Source organism: Phalacrocorax carbo, chromosome 27, assembly GCF_963921805.1.
Source record: "Phalacrocorax carbo chromosome 27, bPhaCar2.1, whole genome shotgun sequence".
Taxonomy (NCBI): domain Eukaryota; kingdom Metazoa; phylum Chordata; class Aves; order Suliformes; family Phalacrocoracidae; genus Phalacrocorax; species Phalacrocorax carbo.
The window spans coordinates 1,835,719-1,850,832 of record NC_087539.1 but is presented as its reverse complement, the minus strand read 5'-3'; the positions used below and the strand labels follow the sequence as shown (position 1 = coordinate 1,850,832).

At 68.0% G+C, this 15,114-nt stretch overlaps 2 protein-coding genes across 7 annotated transcripts; one reads left to right on the top strand and one right to left on the bottom strand.

Moving 5' to 3' along the window:
• The first annotated feature begins 291 nt into the window (after positions 1-291).
• On the top strand, positions 292-6,930 carry HNRNPA1 (heterogeneous nuclear ribonucleoprotein A1). Of its 5 annotated transcripts, XR_010376475.1 has the most exons (12): positions 292-453; positions 2,044-2,160; positions 2,432-2,578; positions 2,713-2,923; positions 3,003-3,095; positions 3,174-3,296; positions 3,541-3,612; positions 3,805-3,978; positions 5,431-5,553; positions 5,658-5,720; positions 6,681-6,723; positions 6,837-6,930. XR_010376475.1 is itself a non-coding variant. In XM_064474420.1 (11 exons), exons 1-10 carry the CDS (start codon positions 439-441, stop codon positions 5,711-5,713), a joined length of 1,101 nt encoding a protein of 366 aa, XP_064330490.1. In that variant the 5' UTR covers positions 292-438; the 3' UTR covers positions 5,714-5,720; positions 5,936-6,129. The 5 variants fall into 5 exon arrangements, 4 of the variants coding, with proteins under 4 accessions (XP_064330490.1, XP_064330489.1, XP_064330492.1 ...); XM_064474420.1 differs by lacking the exons at positions 6,681-6,723; positions 6,837-6,930 and adding an exon at positions 5,936-6,129 and having other exon boundaries at positions 3,204-3,296; XM_064474419.1 differs by lacking the exons at positions 6,681-6,723; positions 6,837-6,930 and adding an exon at positions 5,936-6,129.
• A 921-nt stretch (positions 6,931-7,851) lies between these two features.
• Positions 7,852-13,488, bottom strand: NFE2 (nuclear factor, erythroid 2). 2 transcript variants are annotated; one of them, XM_064474472.1, is made up of 4 exons: positions 13,347-13,488; positions 10,488-10,527; positions 10,095-10,235; positions 7,852-9,545 (listed from the first exon to the last, which is right to left on the bottom strand). In XM_064474472.1, exons 2-4 carry the CDS (start codon positions 10,500-10,502, stop codon positions 8,883-8,885), a joined length of 819 nt encoding a protein of 272 aa, XP_064330542.1. In that variant the 5' UTR covers positions 10,503-10,527; positions 13,347-13,488; the 3' UTR covers positions 7,852-8,882. The 2 variants fall into 2 exon arrangements, with proteins under 2 accessions (XP_064330542.1, XP_064330543.1); XM_064474473.1 differs by lacking the exon at positions 13,347-13,488 and having other exon boundaries at positions 10,488-10,841.
• Between the last annotated feature and the right edge of the window lie 1,626 nt (positions 13,489-15,114).

Genomic DNA, 15,114 nt, shown 5'->3' with positions numbered 1-15,114 from the left:
GCGCTAGCCAATGAGAGGGAGGCGCGAGGCGGGACCGCCTGTGAGAGAGCCAATCGAAGAAGCGCCGGGGAGTCTCCGGGCCGGAGCGGGAAAAGCGGCGCAGGGCGGGGCCGCGGCGGCCTCGCCCAATCCGTGAGGCGCGGAGGCGGGACCTCCCCCGCCGCGGCCAACCGGCAGCGGCGAATCGGGCGGAGCGTCTGAGCGTTGCCAATGAGTCCGCGCCGCTCGGGCCCGCCGCCCAATGGGAGGCGGCGCGGGGGTGCGGCGCGGGCGGTACCGCCCAATGGGAGCGGCCGGGGGGCGGGCGGACGGCGGGGGCGGCGGAGTGAGGCGGCGGCGCTCGCGTCGCTCGGCCCCTTTCTGTGTCGGCGCCTCGCAGAGGGAGCATCGCGCGCTGAGCCGCCCGCCGACCAGCCCGCCCAGCCCCGCGCCGCCGCCATGGCCAAGTCCGAGGTAAGCGCTCCGCCGCTTCCCAGCCCCGCCCCGCCGCGCCGCCGGCCTCCGCCGCCCGCCGCGGCCTCCCCGCCCCCGCCGCCCCGCTCGCCGCCGCGCGGGCCGCGCTCACTGCGCCTGCGCGAGTCGCCCGCCCGCCTCTTTCTGCGCAGGCGCCGGTGGCCCGCTGCGCGCCGGGGGGCCCCCGCGGCGCATGCGCAGCCCCGCGCGCGCCCGCTCTCTCCCCTCCCCTCCCTCCCCGTCGCGGCTCCCCGCGCGCGGGGCCACGTGCGCGCCTTTGTGCTCGGGTGGGCGATGGCGGCCGCGCATGCGCAGGGCGCGGGTCGGGACCGGGGGCGGCGGGGGAGGGGACCGGGACCGGGGACCGGGGTTGAGGCCGGGCATCCCACGGCGGGGGGGGCCCTTGGGGCTAGGGCTGCCCAGCAGGTGGGGGATGGGGGGGACCCAGGGGGATGGGGAGGCTCAAAATGGGGGCTGGGGAACCCTAAAATAGGTGGTTGGGAGTCTCAAGGGACTTGGGGCCCCCAAAAACAGGGGCTGGTGGGGCTCAGGGGCATGAGGGGCCCCGAGACAAGGGGCTGGGGGGGTGGGTGGGCTCAGCGGCCCTTTGGAGGCAGGGTAGCCCTGCAGATGAGGCCAGGGGTGGGGGTGGGGCAAAAATGGGGGCTCAGGGGCCTGGGGGGTCCTGAAAATGGGTTCAGGAGAACTCGGGGTCCCTTTGGGGTCAGGGCAGCTCCACAGATTAGGGTTTGGCGAGGCCCAAAAATGGGGGCTTGGGGAGCTTAGAGTCCCTTTGAGGTCAGGGCAGCTCCATAGATGGGGGCTGGGAGGTCCCAAAAATGGGGGCACAGGCCTGGAGCCTGAGTGGCTTCAGGGTCCCTTAGGGGCCAGGGTGGTCCCAAAACTGGGAGCTGGGGTGGGGCTCAGGGTCCTTTTAGGTCCTGGATGGCCCCATAGATGGAGCCTGGGAGGGTTTCAGGTCTCCTTGAGGCCTGAGGAGCCCTATAGGTTGGCCTTGGGGGTTTCTGGCCCCTTGAAGGGAAAGACAGCCCCACAGATTGGGGCTGAGGGCTTACACGGCCTTCCCAGGGCCTCGTCAGCCCTATAAATGGAGGCTGGGGTCTCCCTGGGGCTGGGGCAGCCCCATAGGCGGGCACTGGGGTGGTCTCAGGGGGCCTGGGCAAGCCCACAGATGGGGGCTGGGGGTGCTGGGGTCTCCCTAGGGCTGAGCACAGCGTTGGGGGGGTCCAGGGAGGTGGGCTGGGTATGACAGGCCCCCCTGGGGCTGGAGGAATGCAAGGAGGCCCCAGGGAGAGCGTTTGGGGGTGATGAGGTCTCTTTGGGGCTGAAGCCAGGTATGATGGAGCACAGCAGGTCCTGTGGGGGGGGGCTGGGGGTGACAGAGCCTCCCTGGAGCTGTGGGGGTGCGAGACAGTGCCAGGGAGGCATTTTGGGGTGACGGGGTCTCTGTGGAGCTGGGGGAATACAAGGGGATCCTGTGTAGGAGGTTTGGGGGTGGGCAAGCATCCGTGTAGCTGGGGGGCAGGGGTGTCCAGCTCTCCACACCCTTGTTTCATCACCTCCCCACAGTCTCCGAAGGAGCCTGAGCAGCTCCGCAAGCTCTTCATCGGCGGCCTCAGCTTTGAAACAACAGACGAGAGTCTCCGCAGCCACTTTGAGCAATGGGGCACCCTGACCGACTGCGTGGTAAGGCCCCCCAAACCCCCGCCGTGCCCCCCACCTCCTCCCTGGCCTCCTCTCACCCCCCAGCACCTCCGTGGGGGGTGGGTGACAAGCGTCAGCCCTCGGCGACGCTGACGGGGTTTGAGGTGTAACGACGTGGGTAACGAGGAGAGCGGCCGCAAGGGCAGGAGCGAGAGGTGGAGGAGCTGAAGGGAAGGAGCTACATCCCCATGGAGGGGGTCTGCTGCCTTTTGGGGGGGCTTTGTGCCACACCCTGACCCATCTCTCTCCCCAGGTGATGAGGGACCCGAACACCAAACGCTCACGAGGCTTCGGCTTTGTCACGTACTCCTCAGTGGAAGAGGTCGACGCCGCCATGAACGCCCGGCCACACAAAGTGGACGGCAGAGTCGTTGAACCAAAGAGGGCCGTATCCAGAGAGGTAGGAGGGAGCCTTGACTGGCCCCGGGGGCTCAGCCTCTGCGGGATGGGACCGGCAGAGCCCGGGGTTACTTTGGGGGGACAATGTGAGGGGGATTTTCCCCGCCCCAAACCCATGCTGCCGTATTCCCGCAGGACTCGCAGCGGCCCGGAGCCCACCTCACAGTCAAAAAGATCTTTGTGGGCGGCATCAAGGAGGACACGGAGGAACATCATTTGAGAGACTATTTTGGCCAATATGGTAAAATCGAAGTCATCGAGATCATGACGGACCGCGGCAGCGGCAAGAAGAGGGGCTTCGCCTTCGTCACTTTTGACGACCACGACTCTGTCGACAAGATAGTCAGTAAGTCCCGCCGGTGCCAAAAGGGAGCGGGGCGCCCGGCTTTGTGCCCCCCTCCCCTAAATCCCCTCCTTCCCTGCAGTTCAGAAATACCACACTGTGAACGGGCACAACTGCGAGGTGAGGAAAGCCCTCTCGAAGCAGGAGATGGCCAGCGCCTCAGCCAGCCAGAGAGGTGAGCGCACGGCTCGGCCCCCAGCTCCCCCCTGCCCCGAGCTGCCGCTAGACCCTGCTGCCTGTGCTGTTCCTAAAGGCTGTCCCCCTCCTCCGCCCCCTCTCCTAGGCCGCAGCGGTTCTGGGAATTTCGGCGGCGGCCGCGGAGGCGGATTCGGCGGTAACGACAACTTCAGTCGCGGCGGCAACTTCGGCGGCCGTGGTAAGTGGTTCGGCGGGACCCGTCCGGCTGCCAGCCGCAAGGGACGCCGTCGGCTCGAGACGCAGCTCAAAAACCTAGCCCAAACGCCGCCGCCGCTCCGGCTGCCACCGCTCCGGCGCCCGGCCAGAGCGCCGCTCCTCCCTCCACGCCGGGATTTCGGCACCCTGAACTTTTCTCTCCGGCAGCTCTAAAACCGCCCGGCCCCGCGTGGACGGATTGAACCACAACGGTTTGTTCTTTTCAGGTGGGTTTGGTGGCAGCCGCGGTGGCGGTTATGGCGGCGGCGGAGACGGCTATAATGGATTTGGCAATGACGGTAAGGCCAGAGCGGGATTTCTCCGACGGGCAGCGGCCAACGCGCCCAGCCGCTCGCCGAGGACGCCAGCCGGCCCTGTGGCCCGGCCCAGACAGCGGACGCAGCCCACCGCCCTGCCGAACCCGGAGCCCGGCCCCCACGCGCCCGCCGGGGCGGCCCTCGGAGCTCAGCGCCCTCCTTCCTCTCCCCCAGGTTACGGCGGCAGCGGCCCCGGCTACTCTGGCGGCAACCGGGGCTACGGCGGCAGCAGCACCTACGACGGCTATAATAACGGCGGGGGGGGCTTCGGCGGCGGCAGCGGAGGACGGCGTCCCGCCCGGGGACCCGCGCTCGCCGTGCGGAACGGCCTTTCCGAAGCGGGCACAGGTGAGACCCCCCCGGCCCCTAAACCCCCCCACCCCAGATGTGGGATGCATCTGGGTTCCCTGTTAAATCCTCCTCAGGGCTCCCTAATAAACCACCCCCAGCCCTGGGGTGCCTTTGGGCACGCCGTTAAACCCCACCCTGGCAGTGGGGTGCCTCCAGGCTCCCAATTAACCCCCCCCAAGCTTCCTGGTGGCCTCTGGGCTCCCTGTCAAATCACCCCGAGGCTCCCAGGTGCCTGCACACTCCCCATTAAACCACCCCCAGCCATGGGGTGCCTCTGGGCTCCTTAACCATCCCCCCTTGCCCCCTTGCTCCCTATTAAACCACCCTGAGACCCCCTGGGTGCCTTCCCCACCCCTTGCCCCTGGGGTGCCTCCAGGCTCCCTCTTGAACTTCTCGACCCCCCACAACCATAGGGTGCCTCTGGGCTCCCCATTAACCCCCTCTGTGGCCACGGGATGCTTCTGGGCTCCCTGTTAGACCCTGCCCTAAATTCTGGTGCCTCCAGGCTCCCAAGTGCTTCCAGGCTCTTCATTAAATTCCCATGAGCCAATGTGATAGTTCTGGGCTCCCTGTTAATGCCCCCCCCCAAAAAATTTCTGGTGCCTCTGGGCTCCCTTTTAAGCTCCCGCAATTCCTCAGATGCCTCCAGGCTCCCCGTTAAACCCCGCCTTGCCTCAGCTCCCCATTAAACCCCTCCCTGGTTCCCAAGTGCTTCCAGGCTCCACATTAAACTCCCCTGTGGCCATGGGATGCTTCTGAGCTCCCTGTTAAATACCCCCACCCCGAGTTTCAGGTGCCTCTGGGCTCCCCATTAAACCATCCGCGGCCATGGGGTGTCTCTGGGCTCCTTAAACCCCCCCCATATTCCCCCCAGGCTCTGTGCTAAACACCCCCGAGACCCCTGGGTGCCTTCCCCTTCCCTTTGGGGTGCCTCTGGGCTCCCCATTAAACCATCACTGGCCATGGGGTGCCTCTGGACTCCTTAAACCCCCCCCATATTTCCCCCAGGCTCTGTGCTAAACACCCCCCTGAGACCCCTGGGTGCCTTCCCCTTCCCTTTGGGGTGCCTCTGGGCTCCCCGTTAAACTACCCTGTGGCCATGGGATGCTTCTGGGCTCCCCATTTAAACCCACCCCCCAATTTCAGGTGCCTCTGGGCTCCCCATTTAAACCCACCCCCCCAATTTCAGGTGCCTCTGGGCTCCCCATTTAAACCCACCCCCCAATTTCAGGTGCCTCTGGGCTCCCCATTTAAACCCACCCCCCAATTTCAGGTGCCTCTGGGCTCCCTGTTAAACCACCCAAGCTCCCAAGTGCTTCCAGGCTCTCCGTTAAACACCCACCTGGCCTCCGGGCTCCCCATTAAACCCTCCGAGACCCCCGGGCGTCTCCCCCTTCCCCACACTGACCCTGTCTCCCTCCTTTCCCCCCCCCACTCCCCCCTCCCCAGGCAGCAACTTCGGCGGTGGGGGGAACTACAACGATTTTGGCAGTTACAACAACCAGTCGTCCAATTTCGGCCCCATGAAGGGGGGCAACTTCGGGGGCAGGAGCTCGGGGCCGTACGGCGGCGGTGAGTCCTCGGGGCGGGGTTGCATGCAGCCCCCCCCCACCCCCTAAAAATCCGCTCCCCTTCTCCCGAGCGTTTGTTTAATGCCTCACTCTGTCCTCTCGCAGGCGGCTACGGCAGCTCGAGCGGCGGCGGCAGCTACGGCGGCGGCAGGAGGTTTTAACACCCAGGTGAGCCCGTGCGCCGCGAAGCAGGCGAGCCTTTCCGATAGTGTATTAAATAAAAGAAAAAATGTGTGTAAAAGAAAGATATATAAAAGAAGATATCTATAAAAGATATATAAAAAAGAAAATATATATAAAAAAAGATATATAAATAAAAAAAGCTGCCAAAAGCCCTCAAAGCGGGGCCGTTTAGATTAACGTTATTCCGTATTATTCAACAGGAAACAAAGCTTAGCGGGAGAGGCGAGCCAGAGAAGGGACAGGGAAGCTGCAGGTTACACCAGTTGTGAACTCGGCCCACTCACAGCTGTGGCGGGGGGTGGCTGCTCCATGAAGACGTGTGTTAGACAGAAGTCTCCTTTGCGAAACAGGACTGTGTTTGTGACTAATTGTACAACAGGTTATTTTAGTTTTACTGTGCCGTGGAAGCATTCCGACGAGGTCCTCCCGGGAGCCTCGGTTTTATTTGCGCGCCCGTGCTGTCGATCGCTAACTGTAACACAACATGACGCTGAATAAATGTGTCTTTTTTTTTTTTTAATTATTATTTTATATTTTTTTTATATATATATATACACATATTTCCAATCTCTACGCCACTCTGGTGTCGGCCGCTGCGGGGCGCAGCCTCTCCTCCCCTCCCCCACTCAGCGCAGACTAGCTCAGGCTCTTCCCCTCCCCGTCCCCACACGCAGCCCCCAGCCCCATTTCGCCCTTCACGGGCCTTGAAACCCACCCCCCCCTCTCAATTTCAAGCTCGGCCACCCCCCCGTGTCCCCAGGGTGTCCCCTTGGCGTTGCCGCCCCCACCCCCCCCAAGCTCTCCCCCCCTCACAGCACCGCAGAGCGCAGGGCAGGGACGCTGTAGGTAAGAGCAGCTTCTGTGTGTGTGTGTCCCCCTCCCACATCCCCGTCCCCCCCCCCAGGACCCCCGCCGCATCGCTAACGCCTCCCTTCCCTTTTGTAGGAGCCGCCGGCACGGGAGAGGAGCCCGCGGGCCACCGGCGGAGGTGAGCAGGGCGGGGGGGGACACACACACATATATGACGGGGTGCAGGGGGACACGTGTGACACCCCCGGGGCTGGGCACGCCCCCCCCTCACGCCTCTCCCCTTCCTTGCAGCGCCCGCGGGAGCCCGTTAGTGCCTGGGAGGTGTCGCTGCCGCGGGAGCCGCGGGCCGGGGGCCTTGTAAATAAAACAGAGGGTATTTTTGTAAGCGTTGTCCCGTCTGTGGGGCCGGGGAGGGGCCGGGATGGGGCCGGGGGGGACAAGATGGTGACACGGGTGGAGGGGACATGGATGGGGATGAAGGTAGAGGGGCTAACGATGGAGGGGACACAGGGACAAGGGTGGAGGGGACGAGGATGGGGACAACTGAGGGGGATGAGGATGGGGATGAAGGTAGAGGGGCTAACGATGGAGGGGACACAGATGGGGATGAGGATGGGGACAACTGAGGGGGATGAGGATGGGGATGAAGGTAGAGGGGATAACGATGGAGGGGACACAGACGGGGACAAGGATGGGGACAATTGTGGAGGGGACGAGGATGGGGTCAATGACAGGGACAAGGATGGAGGGGACAGGATGGGGACGAGGATGAGGGGACTGGGATGAGGATAGAGGGGGGATGGGCACGAGGATGGGGCAGTGATGGAGGGGCAGGATGGGCTGGGGCCAGAGGGGTTGGGGCTGGGGGACAGGGCAGGGCTGGGGAAGCGATGGAGGGGGTGGGGACAGGGTGGGGACAGGGGACAAGGATAGAGGTGATGGAGAAGCATGAAGGGGACAGCGTGGGCACAGGGGGTGGCACCTGGGGGCAGGGCAGGGAGGAGGGTGGAGGGGACAGAATGAGGACCAAGGTTGCTAGGGAGGGGGGACAAGGTGTTGGGGACCCCAGGGCTGGGGCTCCCCAAGGAAAGCGAGGGCCAGGTGTCACCCAGAGGTGCCAGGGCCAGGAGGTAACGGGCAGGCGTGGGGCTAGCGGGTTTGTGGCACCCCAGGGTGGGACGGAGTAACGGGGGTGTGTCACTGGGGTTGAGGGAGGCGCGGCTGCCTGGCCCTGGGGGACGGAGCAGGACGGGGAGGTGGCAGGAATGTGTCACCTCGGGGTGTTGGGACAGGAGGTGATGGGTGACGTGGGGTGACAGAGGCAACGCAGGCGCCGGCCCTTTCTGAGATGGTTTATTGTCTATTTACAGGGGTGGCGGTGACGGGTGTCCCCAGGGTGTCACCCACAGCTGGGGCGGCGGGGCTGGGAGACCCAGCGGGCACAGAGCTGGGGGGGGCACCCCAGGGTGCAGGGGACACAGGACCAGGACCTGGGTGCGCCGTTGGGTTCTGGGGCGTGTGGGAGCACCCAAGGGTGCCCTTGGGCTCTGTGGGGTGCAGGATGGCACCCAAGGGCCACATTGCTCACAACAGGGTGTAGGGGGCACCCGAGGGTGCTGTGGAGCTCTGTGGGGTACAGGGGTCACCCAGGGGTGTCATGGGGCTCTATGGGGTACATGGAGCTCAAGGGCACCCTTGGATGACTCATGGGGTGCAGGATGACACCCTAGAGCCTCATTGCTCCCCATGAGATTCAGGGGTCTCCCAAGGGTGCTGTGGAGCTCCACGGGGTATAGGGGTCACCCAGGGGGTCCACAGGGCTTTGTGGGGTGCAGGGTGGCACCTAAGGACCCCAGTGCTCCCCATGGGGTGCAGGGGTTACCCAAAGGTGCTGTGGAGTTCCATTGGGTACAGGGGTCACCTGGGGAGCAATGGGGCTCTGGGGGTGCAGGGTGGGACCGAAGGACCCCACTGCTCCCCATGGGGTGCAGGGGTCACCCAAGGGTGCTGTGGAGCTCTGTGGGGTACAGGGGTCACCTGGGGTGTCATGGGACTCTATGGGGTACATGGAGCCCAAGGGCACCCTTGGATGACTCACGGGGTGCAGGATGACATCCAAGGGCCTCATTGCTCCCCATGGGGTACAGGGGTCACCCGGGGGGCCATGGGGCTGTGTGGGGTGCAGGGTGGCACCCAAGGACCCGACTGCTCCCTACGGGGTGCAGGGGTCACCCAAGGGTGCTGTGGAGCTCCACTGGGTACAGGGGTCCCCCGGGGGGGCCATGGGGCTCTGTGGGGTGCCAGGTAGCACCACGAGCACCCGAGGGTGCCCCCCACTCACTCCGCCAGCCCGGGGCTCTCGAGGCTGAGCCCCCCGTCGGGCGCCAGGCGCAGCCCGAAGCGCTCGGGGGGCAGGGGGTTGCCGGCCCCGTCCCTCAAGGCCCCCAGCACCTGAGCCGAAACGCGGGCCAGGTCTCGGCGCAGGGCACCCAGCGCCCGCTCCGCCTGCCCCCGCGCCCGCAGCAGCCGTTCCCGCTCCCGCCCCAACCTCCCCAGCTCCGCCTGCAGCCGAGCGATGGCTTCTAATTTCCGCCGGCGGCATTTTTGAGCCGCCACCTTGTTCTTGCCGCGCCGGCGGATGTCTCGCGCCAAGGCCAGCTCCGGCCCGGATAAACGCGCTCGCCCCAGCAGCGCGTTGAAATCTTCCACGGGCAGGTTGACGATGGCGTCGGGGCCGATGGGCAAAGCCGAGGCCAGCGCCCGGCGCGCGTCCCGGCTGCTGCCCCCGCCCCGGGGAGCGGCTGGGTGGGCGGCTGGCTGCGCCGGGAAGGGCGTCGGTAAGGGGGGATTGGGGAAGGGAGGCGGGAAATGGGGGGAGAAGGGGGGTGGAGGGAGAGGGGGTGGAGGAGGGGGCTGGAGGGGGGCGTAAAGGGGAGGGGGAGGCGCAGGGAGGGGGCAGAAGGAGGGGTCGAAGGGGGCGTCGGCTGCCATGTCCAAGCCCTGTGGGGAGAGGGAGGGGGTGATGGGGGGGCAATGGGGTCCTCTGGGGGCGTGGGGGGGAAGTGGGGGCAAAATTGGGGTGCTTGAGGGGGAGGTAGGTTAAATGGGGGGGGTCTCCTAGGGAGGTGGGGCAATGGGAGCATACAGTGGGGGTCTCCCAGGGTGAGGGAGGTACAATGGGGGGGGGCCTGGGGTAGGTGGGTGCAATGGGGGGGTAAAATTGGGTTGTCTCAGGTGGAGGGAGGGGGAGGGGGCGTTAAATGGGGGGGTCTCCCATGGGTGTGAGCGCAGTGGGGGTCTCCCAGGGTGAGGGAGGTGTGGTGGGAGGGGACTGGAGGGGGTGGGTGCAATGGGGGGTGGGGTCTCCCGGGGGGGCGGGGCTGGGCACAGCGGGGGGGGGGGGTCCCGGGGGACACGGAGGGGAGCGGGGGTACCGTGGGAGGGGGGAGTGCGGTGGGTGAGCCGCCGCGCCGGCAGGGGGCGGTAGGAGCCAGCAGCGGGGGGGGCGTGGCCTAGATGGGGCGTGGTTTAGGAGGGGGCGTGGCCCACCTGGAGCTCGCTGAGGGAGAGGATCTCCTGCCACGTGAGCTCCACCTCGGCGGGGCCCGGCGGGGGCGGAGCCAGGGGCGGCCCGAGGGGCGGGGCCAAGGGAGGCCCCCGCCCCCCCACCTCCCCGAGCACCACCAACGTCTGCGGGACAACAGCGCCTCGTTGGCTCTGATTGGCTGCGGGCGGCCCCTGGCCCCGCCCCGTTGTCCGGTTCCCCTGGGCTCTAGTGCCCACCCCCAGGACCCCCAAAAAACACTCCCGGGAGCCCCCCCCAGCCCCCAGGTGATGCCCACCAGGACCCCAAGGGACATATCCCCTCCCCCCCCGGCCCCAGCATCCCGTCTCCCGACCCCCCCAGCCACCCCCGACCCCCACCCCCCCACCCCGGCTCACCTCGGGGTCCCCCATGCCGGAGCCGCGGCGCCGCCTCCTCCTGCCGCCCCAGATAAGGGGTTACCGCCCGCCCCGGGGGGTGGGGGGGGCACCCCCTGACCCCCCCGGGCACCCCCCCAGCGCACCCCCCCACGCGTCCCTCCCAGCTTCCACTTCTGCTTTCGGGGTGCAGCGGGGGGTGGGGGCGTGGGGCGGCCCCCCGCAGTGCGGGGGGGTGGGTGTGTGTATATGGGGGTGTCCCCCCCACACCCATGGGTGCCCCCCGGGCACCACCCGCCTTGCGCCACCGTGTTGCCCAACGCCGGGACGTTGCACAAGAAGCAACCGACGTGTCCCGCCCGTGGACGGGGGGGCGTCACCCCCCGGGGTCACCCCCCATCACCCCCCCGTCGCCCTCCGGGATCACCCCCCGTCACTCCCCGGGGTCACCCCCTGTGTCACCCCCGTCCCAGCAGTGGCACCGCCTTGGGGCACCCCACAACAACACACGCGGCCCCCGCGGGGTGTGTGTGGGGGGTGTGGATGAGGATGGGGGTGCCCCCCCCGCCCCGTGCCCCCCCTCTTCCCCCCCTTCCCCCGCGGCCGTTGGGGCCGCTTCCGCCGGTTCCTGCCCGGGGCTGAGCCGGGGTCCCCCCGCCCCCCAAACCGAGCCGCTGGCGTCCGGCCAGGGCACCCTGCCTGCACCCTGCCTGCGCCCTGCCTGCTCCCTGCCTGCGCCCTGCCTGCTCCCTGTGTGCCCTGCCTGCGCCCTGCCTGCGCCCTGCCTGCTCCCTGTGTGCCCTGCCTGCGCCCTGCCTGCTCCCTGCCTGCGCCCTGTGTGCCCTGCCTGCTCCCTGCCTGCACCCTGCCTGCACCCTGCCTGCACCCTGCCTGCTCCCTGCCTGCGCCCTGTGTGCCCTGCCTGCTCCCTGCCTGTGCCCTGTGTGCCCTGCCTGCGCCCTGCCTGCTCCCTGCCTGCGCCCTGTGTGCCCTGCCTGCTCCCTGCCTGCGCCCTGTGTGCCCTGCCTGCTCCCTGCCTGCTCCCTGCCTGCGCCCTGTGTGCCCTGCCTGCTCCCTGCCTGCACCCTGCCTGCTCCCTGCCTGCGCCGTGTGCCCTGCCTGCTCCCTGCCTGCGCCCTGCCTGCTCCCTGCCTGCTCCCTGCCTGCTCCCTGTGTGCCCTGCCTGCTCCCTGCCTGCACCCTGCCTGCACCCTGCCTGCGCCCTGTGTGCCCTGCCTGCTCCCTGCCTGCGCCCTGCCTGCTCCCTGTGTGCCCTGCCTGCTCCCTGCCTGCGCCCTGCCTGCTCCCTGCCTGTGCCCTGCCTGCGCCCTGTGTGCCCTGCCTGCGCCCTGCCTGCGCCCTGTGTGCCCTGCCTGCTCCCTGCCTGCGCCCTGCCTGCTCCCTGTATGCCCTGCCTGCTCCCTGTGTGCCCTGCCTGCTCCCTGCTGGCACCCTGTGTGCCCTGCCTGCGCCCTGTGTGCCCTGCCTGCTCCCTGCTGGCACCCTGTGTGCCCTGCCTGCTCCCTGTGTGCCCTGCCTGCGCCCTGCCTGCGCCCTGTGTGCCCTGCCTGCTCCCTGCCTGCGCCCTGCCTGCTCCCTGTGTGCCCTGCCTGCGCCCTGCCTGCGCCCTGTGTGCCCTGCCTGCTCCCTGCCTGCACCCTGTGTGCCCTGCCTGCTCCCAGCCTGCTCCCTGCCTGCACCCTGCCTGTGCCCTGTGTGCCCTGCCTGCTCCCTGCCTGCACCCTGTGTGCCCTGCCTGCTCCCAGCCTGCTCCCTGCCTGCACCCTGCCTGTGCCCTGTGTGCCCTGCCTGCTCCCTGCCTGCTCCCTGTGTGCCCTGCCTGCTCACTGCCTGTGCTCTGTGTGCCCTGCCTGCTCCCTGCCTGCTCCCTGCCTGTGCCCTGTGTGCCCTGCCTGCTCCCTGCCTGCTCCCTGTGTGCCCTGCCTGCTCCCTGCCTGCTCACTGCCTGCTCCCTGCCGGCACCCTGTGTGCCCTGCCTGCTCCCTGCCTGCTCCCTGCCTGCACTTTGTGTGCCCTGCCTGCTCCCTGCCTGCGCCCTGCCTGTTCCCTGCCGGCACCCTGTGTGCCCTGCCTGCTCCCTGCCTGCTCCCTGCCTGCTCCCTGCCTGCTCCCTGTGTGCCCTGCCTGCTCCCTGCCTGCGCCCTGCCTGCACCCTGTGTGCCCTGCCTGCGCCCTGCCTGCTCCCTGCCGGCACCCTGTGTGCCCTGCCTGCTCCCTGCCTGCTCCCTGTGTGCCCTGCCTGCGCCCTGCCTGCGCCCTGCCTGCTCCCTGCCGGCACCCTGCCGGCACCCTGTGTGCCCTGCCTGCTCCCTGCCGGCACCCTGTGTGCCCTGCCTGCTCCCTGCCTGCTCCCTGCCTGCTCCCACACATGCACCTGGGCGTGCGTGTGCATGAATAACCCGATCCTCGGGCGCACACGTGCGCACGGGTACAAGCACACACACACGGCACACGTGTGCCCCCTCCCTGAGCACACGCATGCCACGACCCTGGGCACAGGCATGCACTGCTCCCCCGACCCCTGGGCACACGCGTGTGCCGGCACAATCGCAAACACGCTAACACACGGGCCCACGCGTGCTCTGGCACCCAGGCACACGCACGACACTTCCCTGGACGTGCTTGTGCACCGATCCCAGGCACAAGCGTGCACCGATACCGCGACCGGGCACACGCGTGCACCAGCACGACCACCAACCCACGGCACACGCGTGCTCTGGCCCACCCCTGATCCCTCCCTGGGCACATGCGTGTGTCGATACCCCGATCCCCGGGCACACGCGTGTGCCCATCCCCGACACACGCCTCCGTACACCCCCCTTGCACACGCGTGTGCCCATCCCCGGTGCCGGGACCCACCTGGTGCCCCGTGCTCAGGGCAGGGCCATGCCGTGGGGACGCGGGGACGCGGGGACACGGGACACGGGCCAGGCCCCCAGCGCCAGCCCCCAGGGCGGCCCCGTGCCCGCCGCCACCGGGTGCCCGCCCCGGGGACACCCTGGGACAACGGGAGGGGGGGGGGACAGGAACCTGGAGGGGGGGAGTGTGGGGGGAGAGGGACGGGGGACATGGGGGACATGAGGGACATGGGGACAGACAAAGGGGGGACGTGGGCACAAAAATAGGGGCTGTGGGGACAGGGACGGGCTGTGGGGACACCGGAGGGTCAAAGGGGATGGGGAAGGGGGGACGTGGGGACGTCAGTGGGGGTCATGGGGACACAGGGACAGGAGGAGGGGGGATGTGGGGACACAGCTGAGGGACGTGGGGACACTTATGGGGTCACAGGGGACGGGAATGGGCGGCACGGGGACATGGGGACACTTGTGGGGTCACAGGGATGTGGGACAGGGGAATGGGGGACAAGGGGACACACTGGGGGACATGGGGACAGGGGAAGGGAATGGGGGGCATGGGGATATGGGGACACTTGTGGAGTCACGGGGGGGCAGGGGACATGGGGACAGACTTGGGGACAGGAGGATGCAAAATGGGGACATGGGGACACAAGGACAGAGAAAGGGGGGACGTGGGGACAGGGACAGGGTCGTGGGGACACTGGTGCATCAAAGGGACAAGGGGACAGGGGAAGGGGGACATGGGAAGGGGGGTTGGGGGGCACGGGGACACTTGTGGGGTCACCGGGAGAGGGGAATGGGGGGCACAGGGGCACACTGGGGGGCATGGGGACGGGGAAGGGTGGCCAGGGGACATGGGGACGGGGCACAAGGGTGTCCTGGGGACCCAGGGATGAGGGGATGTGGTGTTGGGGGGCGCGGGGAGGGGACAGGGAGTGGGGGGCAGTGATGGGGAGTCCCCCCCTATCCCCCCCGTGGCCCCTCCATCCCCCCTGTCCGTCCCCCCCCGGGAGCCAGGCGTCGGGAGCAGGAAGCCACTGGTGGTTGCCGGCGCCCGGGGCCCCGCGGGGGACGCGGGGGGACACCGGGGACACGTGGGACACCCCCTCCCCCGCCAGGCGTTATCAGCGGGGCCCAGGGCATCCGCCCCACAACCCCCCCCCACCGCAGGGGGGACCCAGGCGTCCGGGCGTGTCACCCCCCCACCCCAGCACCCCCAGCCTGTGTTAGCCCCTGGGTGCCACGGCCTCGTGGGGTCCCTGACCCACCCGTCCCCCCCTGTGTCCCCTCATGTTCCCCCCCCATCCCCCCATATCACCCCCACATTCCCCCTGTCCCTTTGTGTGTCCCCCTGGGTCCCCCCACACACCCCCAATGTCCCCCCACATCCCCCCACATCTCCCATGCCCCCCCCCACGTTCCCCATGTCCCCCAAAAGTCCTCCATGTCCCCTGGCATCCCTCACATCCCCCAGGTCCCCCCCATGTCCCCCCATGTCCTCATGGCCCCAGTGTGTCCCCCATGTCCCCCCAGCCCCACACTTCCAATGTCCCCCCACGTCACCCCACATCCCCCTCCCACATCCCCAATGCCCCCCCAGCACCCCATGGCCCCAGGGTCCCCCCCCATGGCCCCGTGTCCCCCCACATCCCCACGTACCCCCCATGTTCCCCCATGCCCCCACATAGCCCCCCAAGTCCCCCCATATCCCCACGTCCCTATGTCCCCCCCCAACCCTGACGTCCCCCCATGGCCCCTCCCGACCCCTG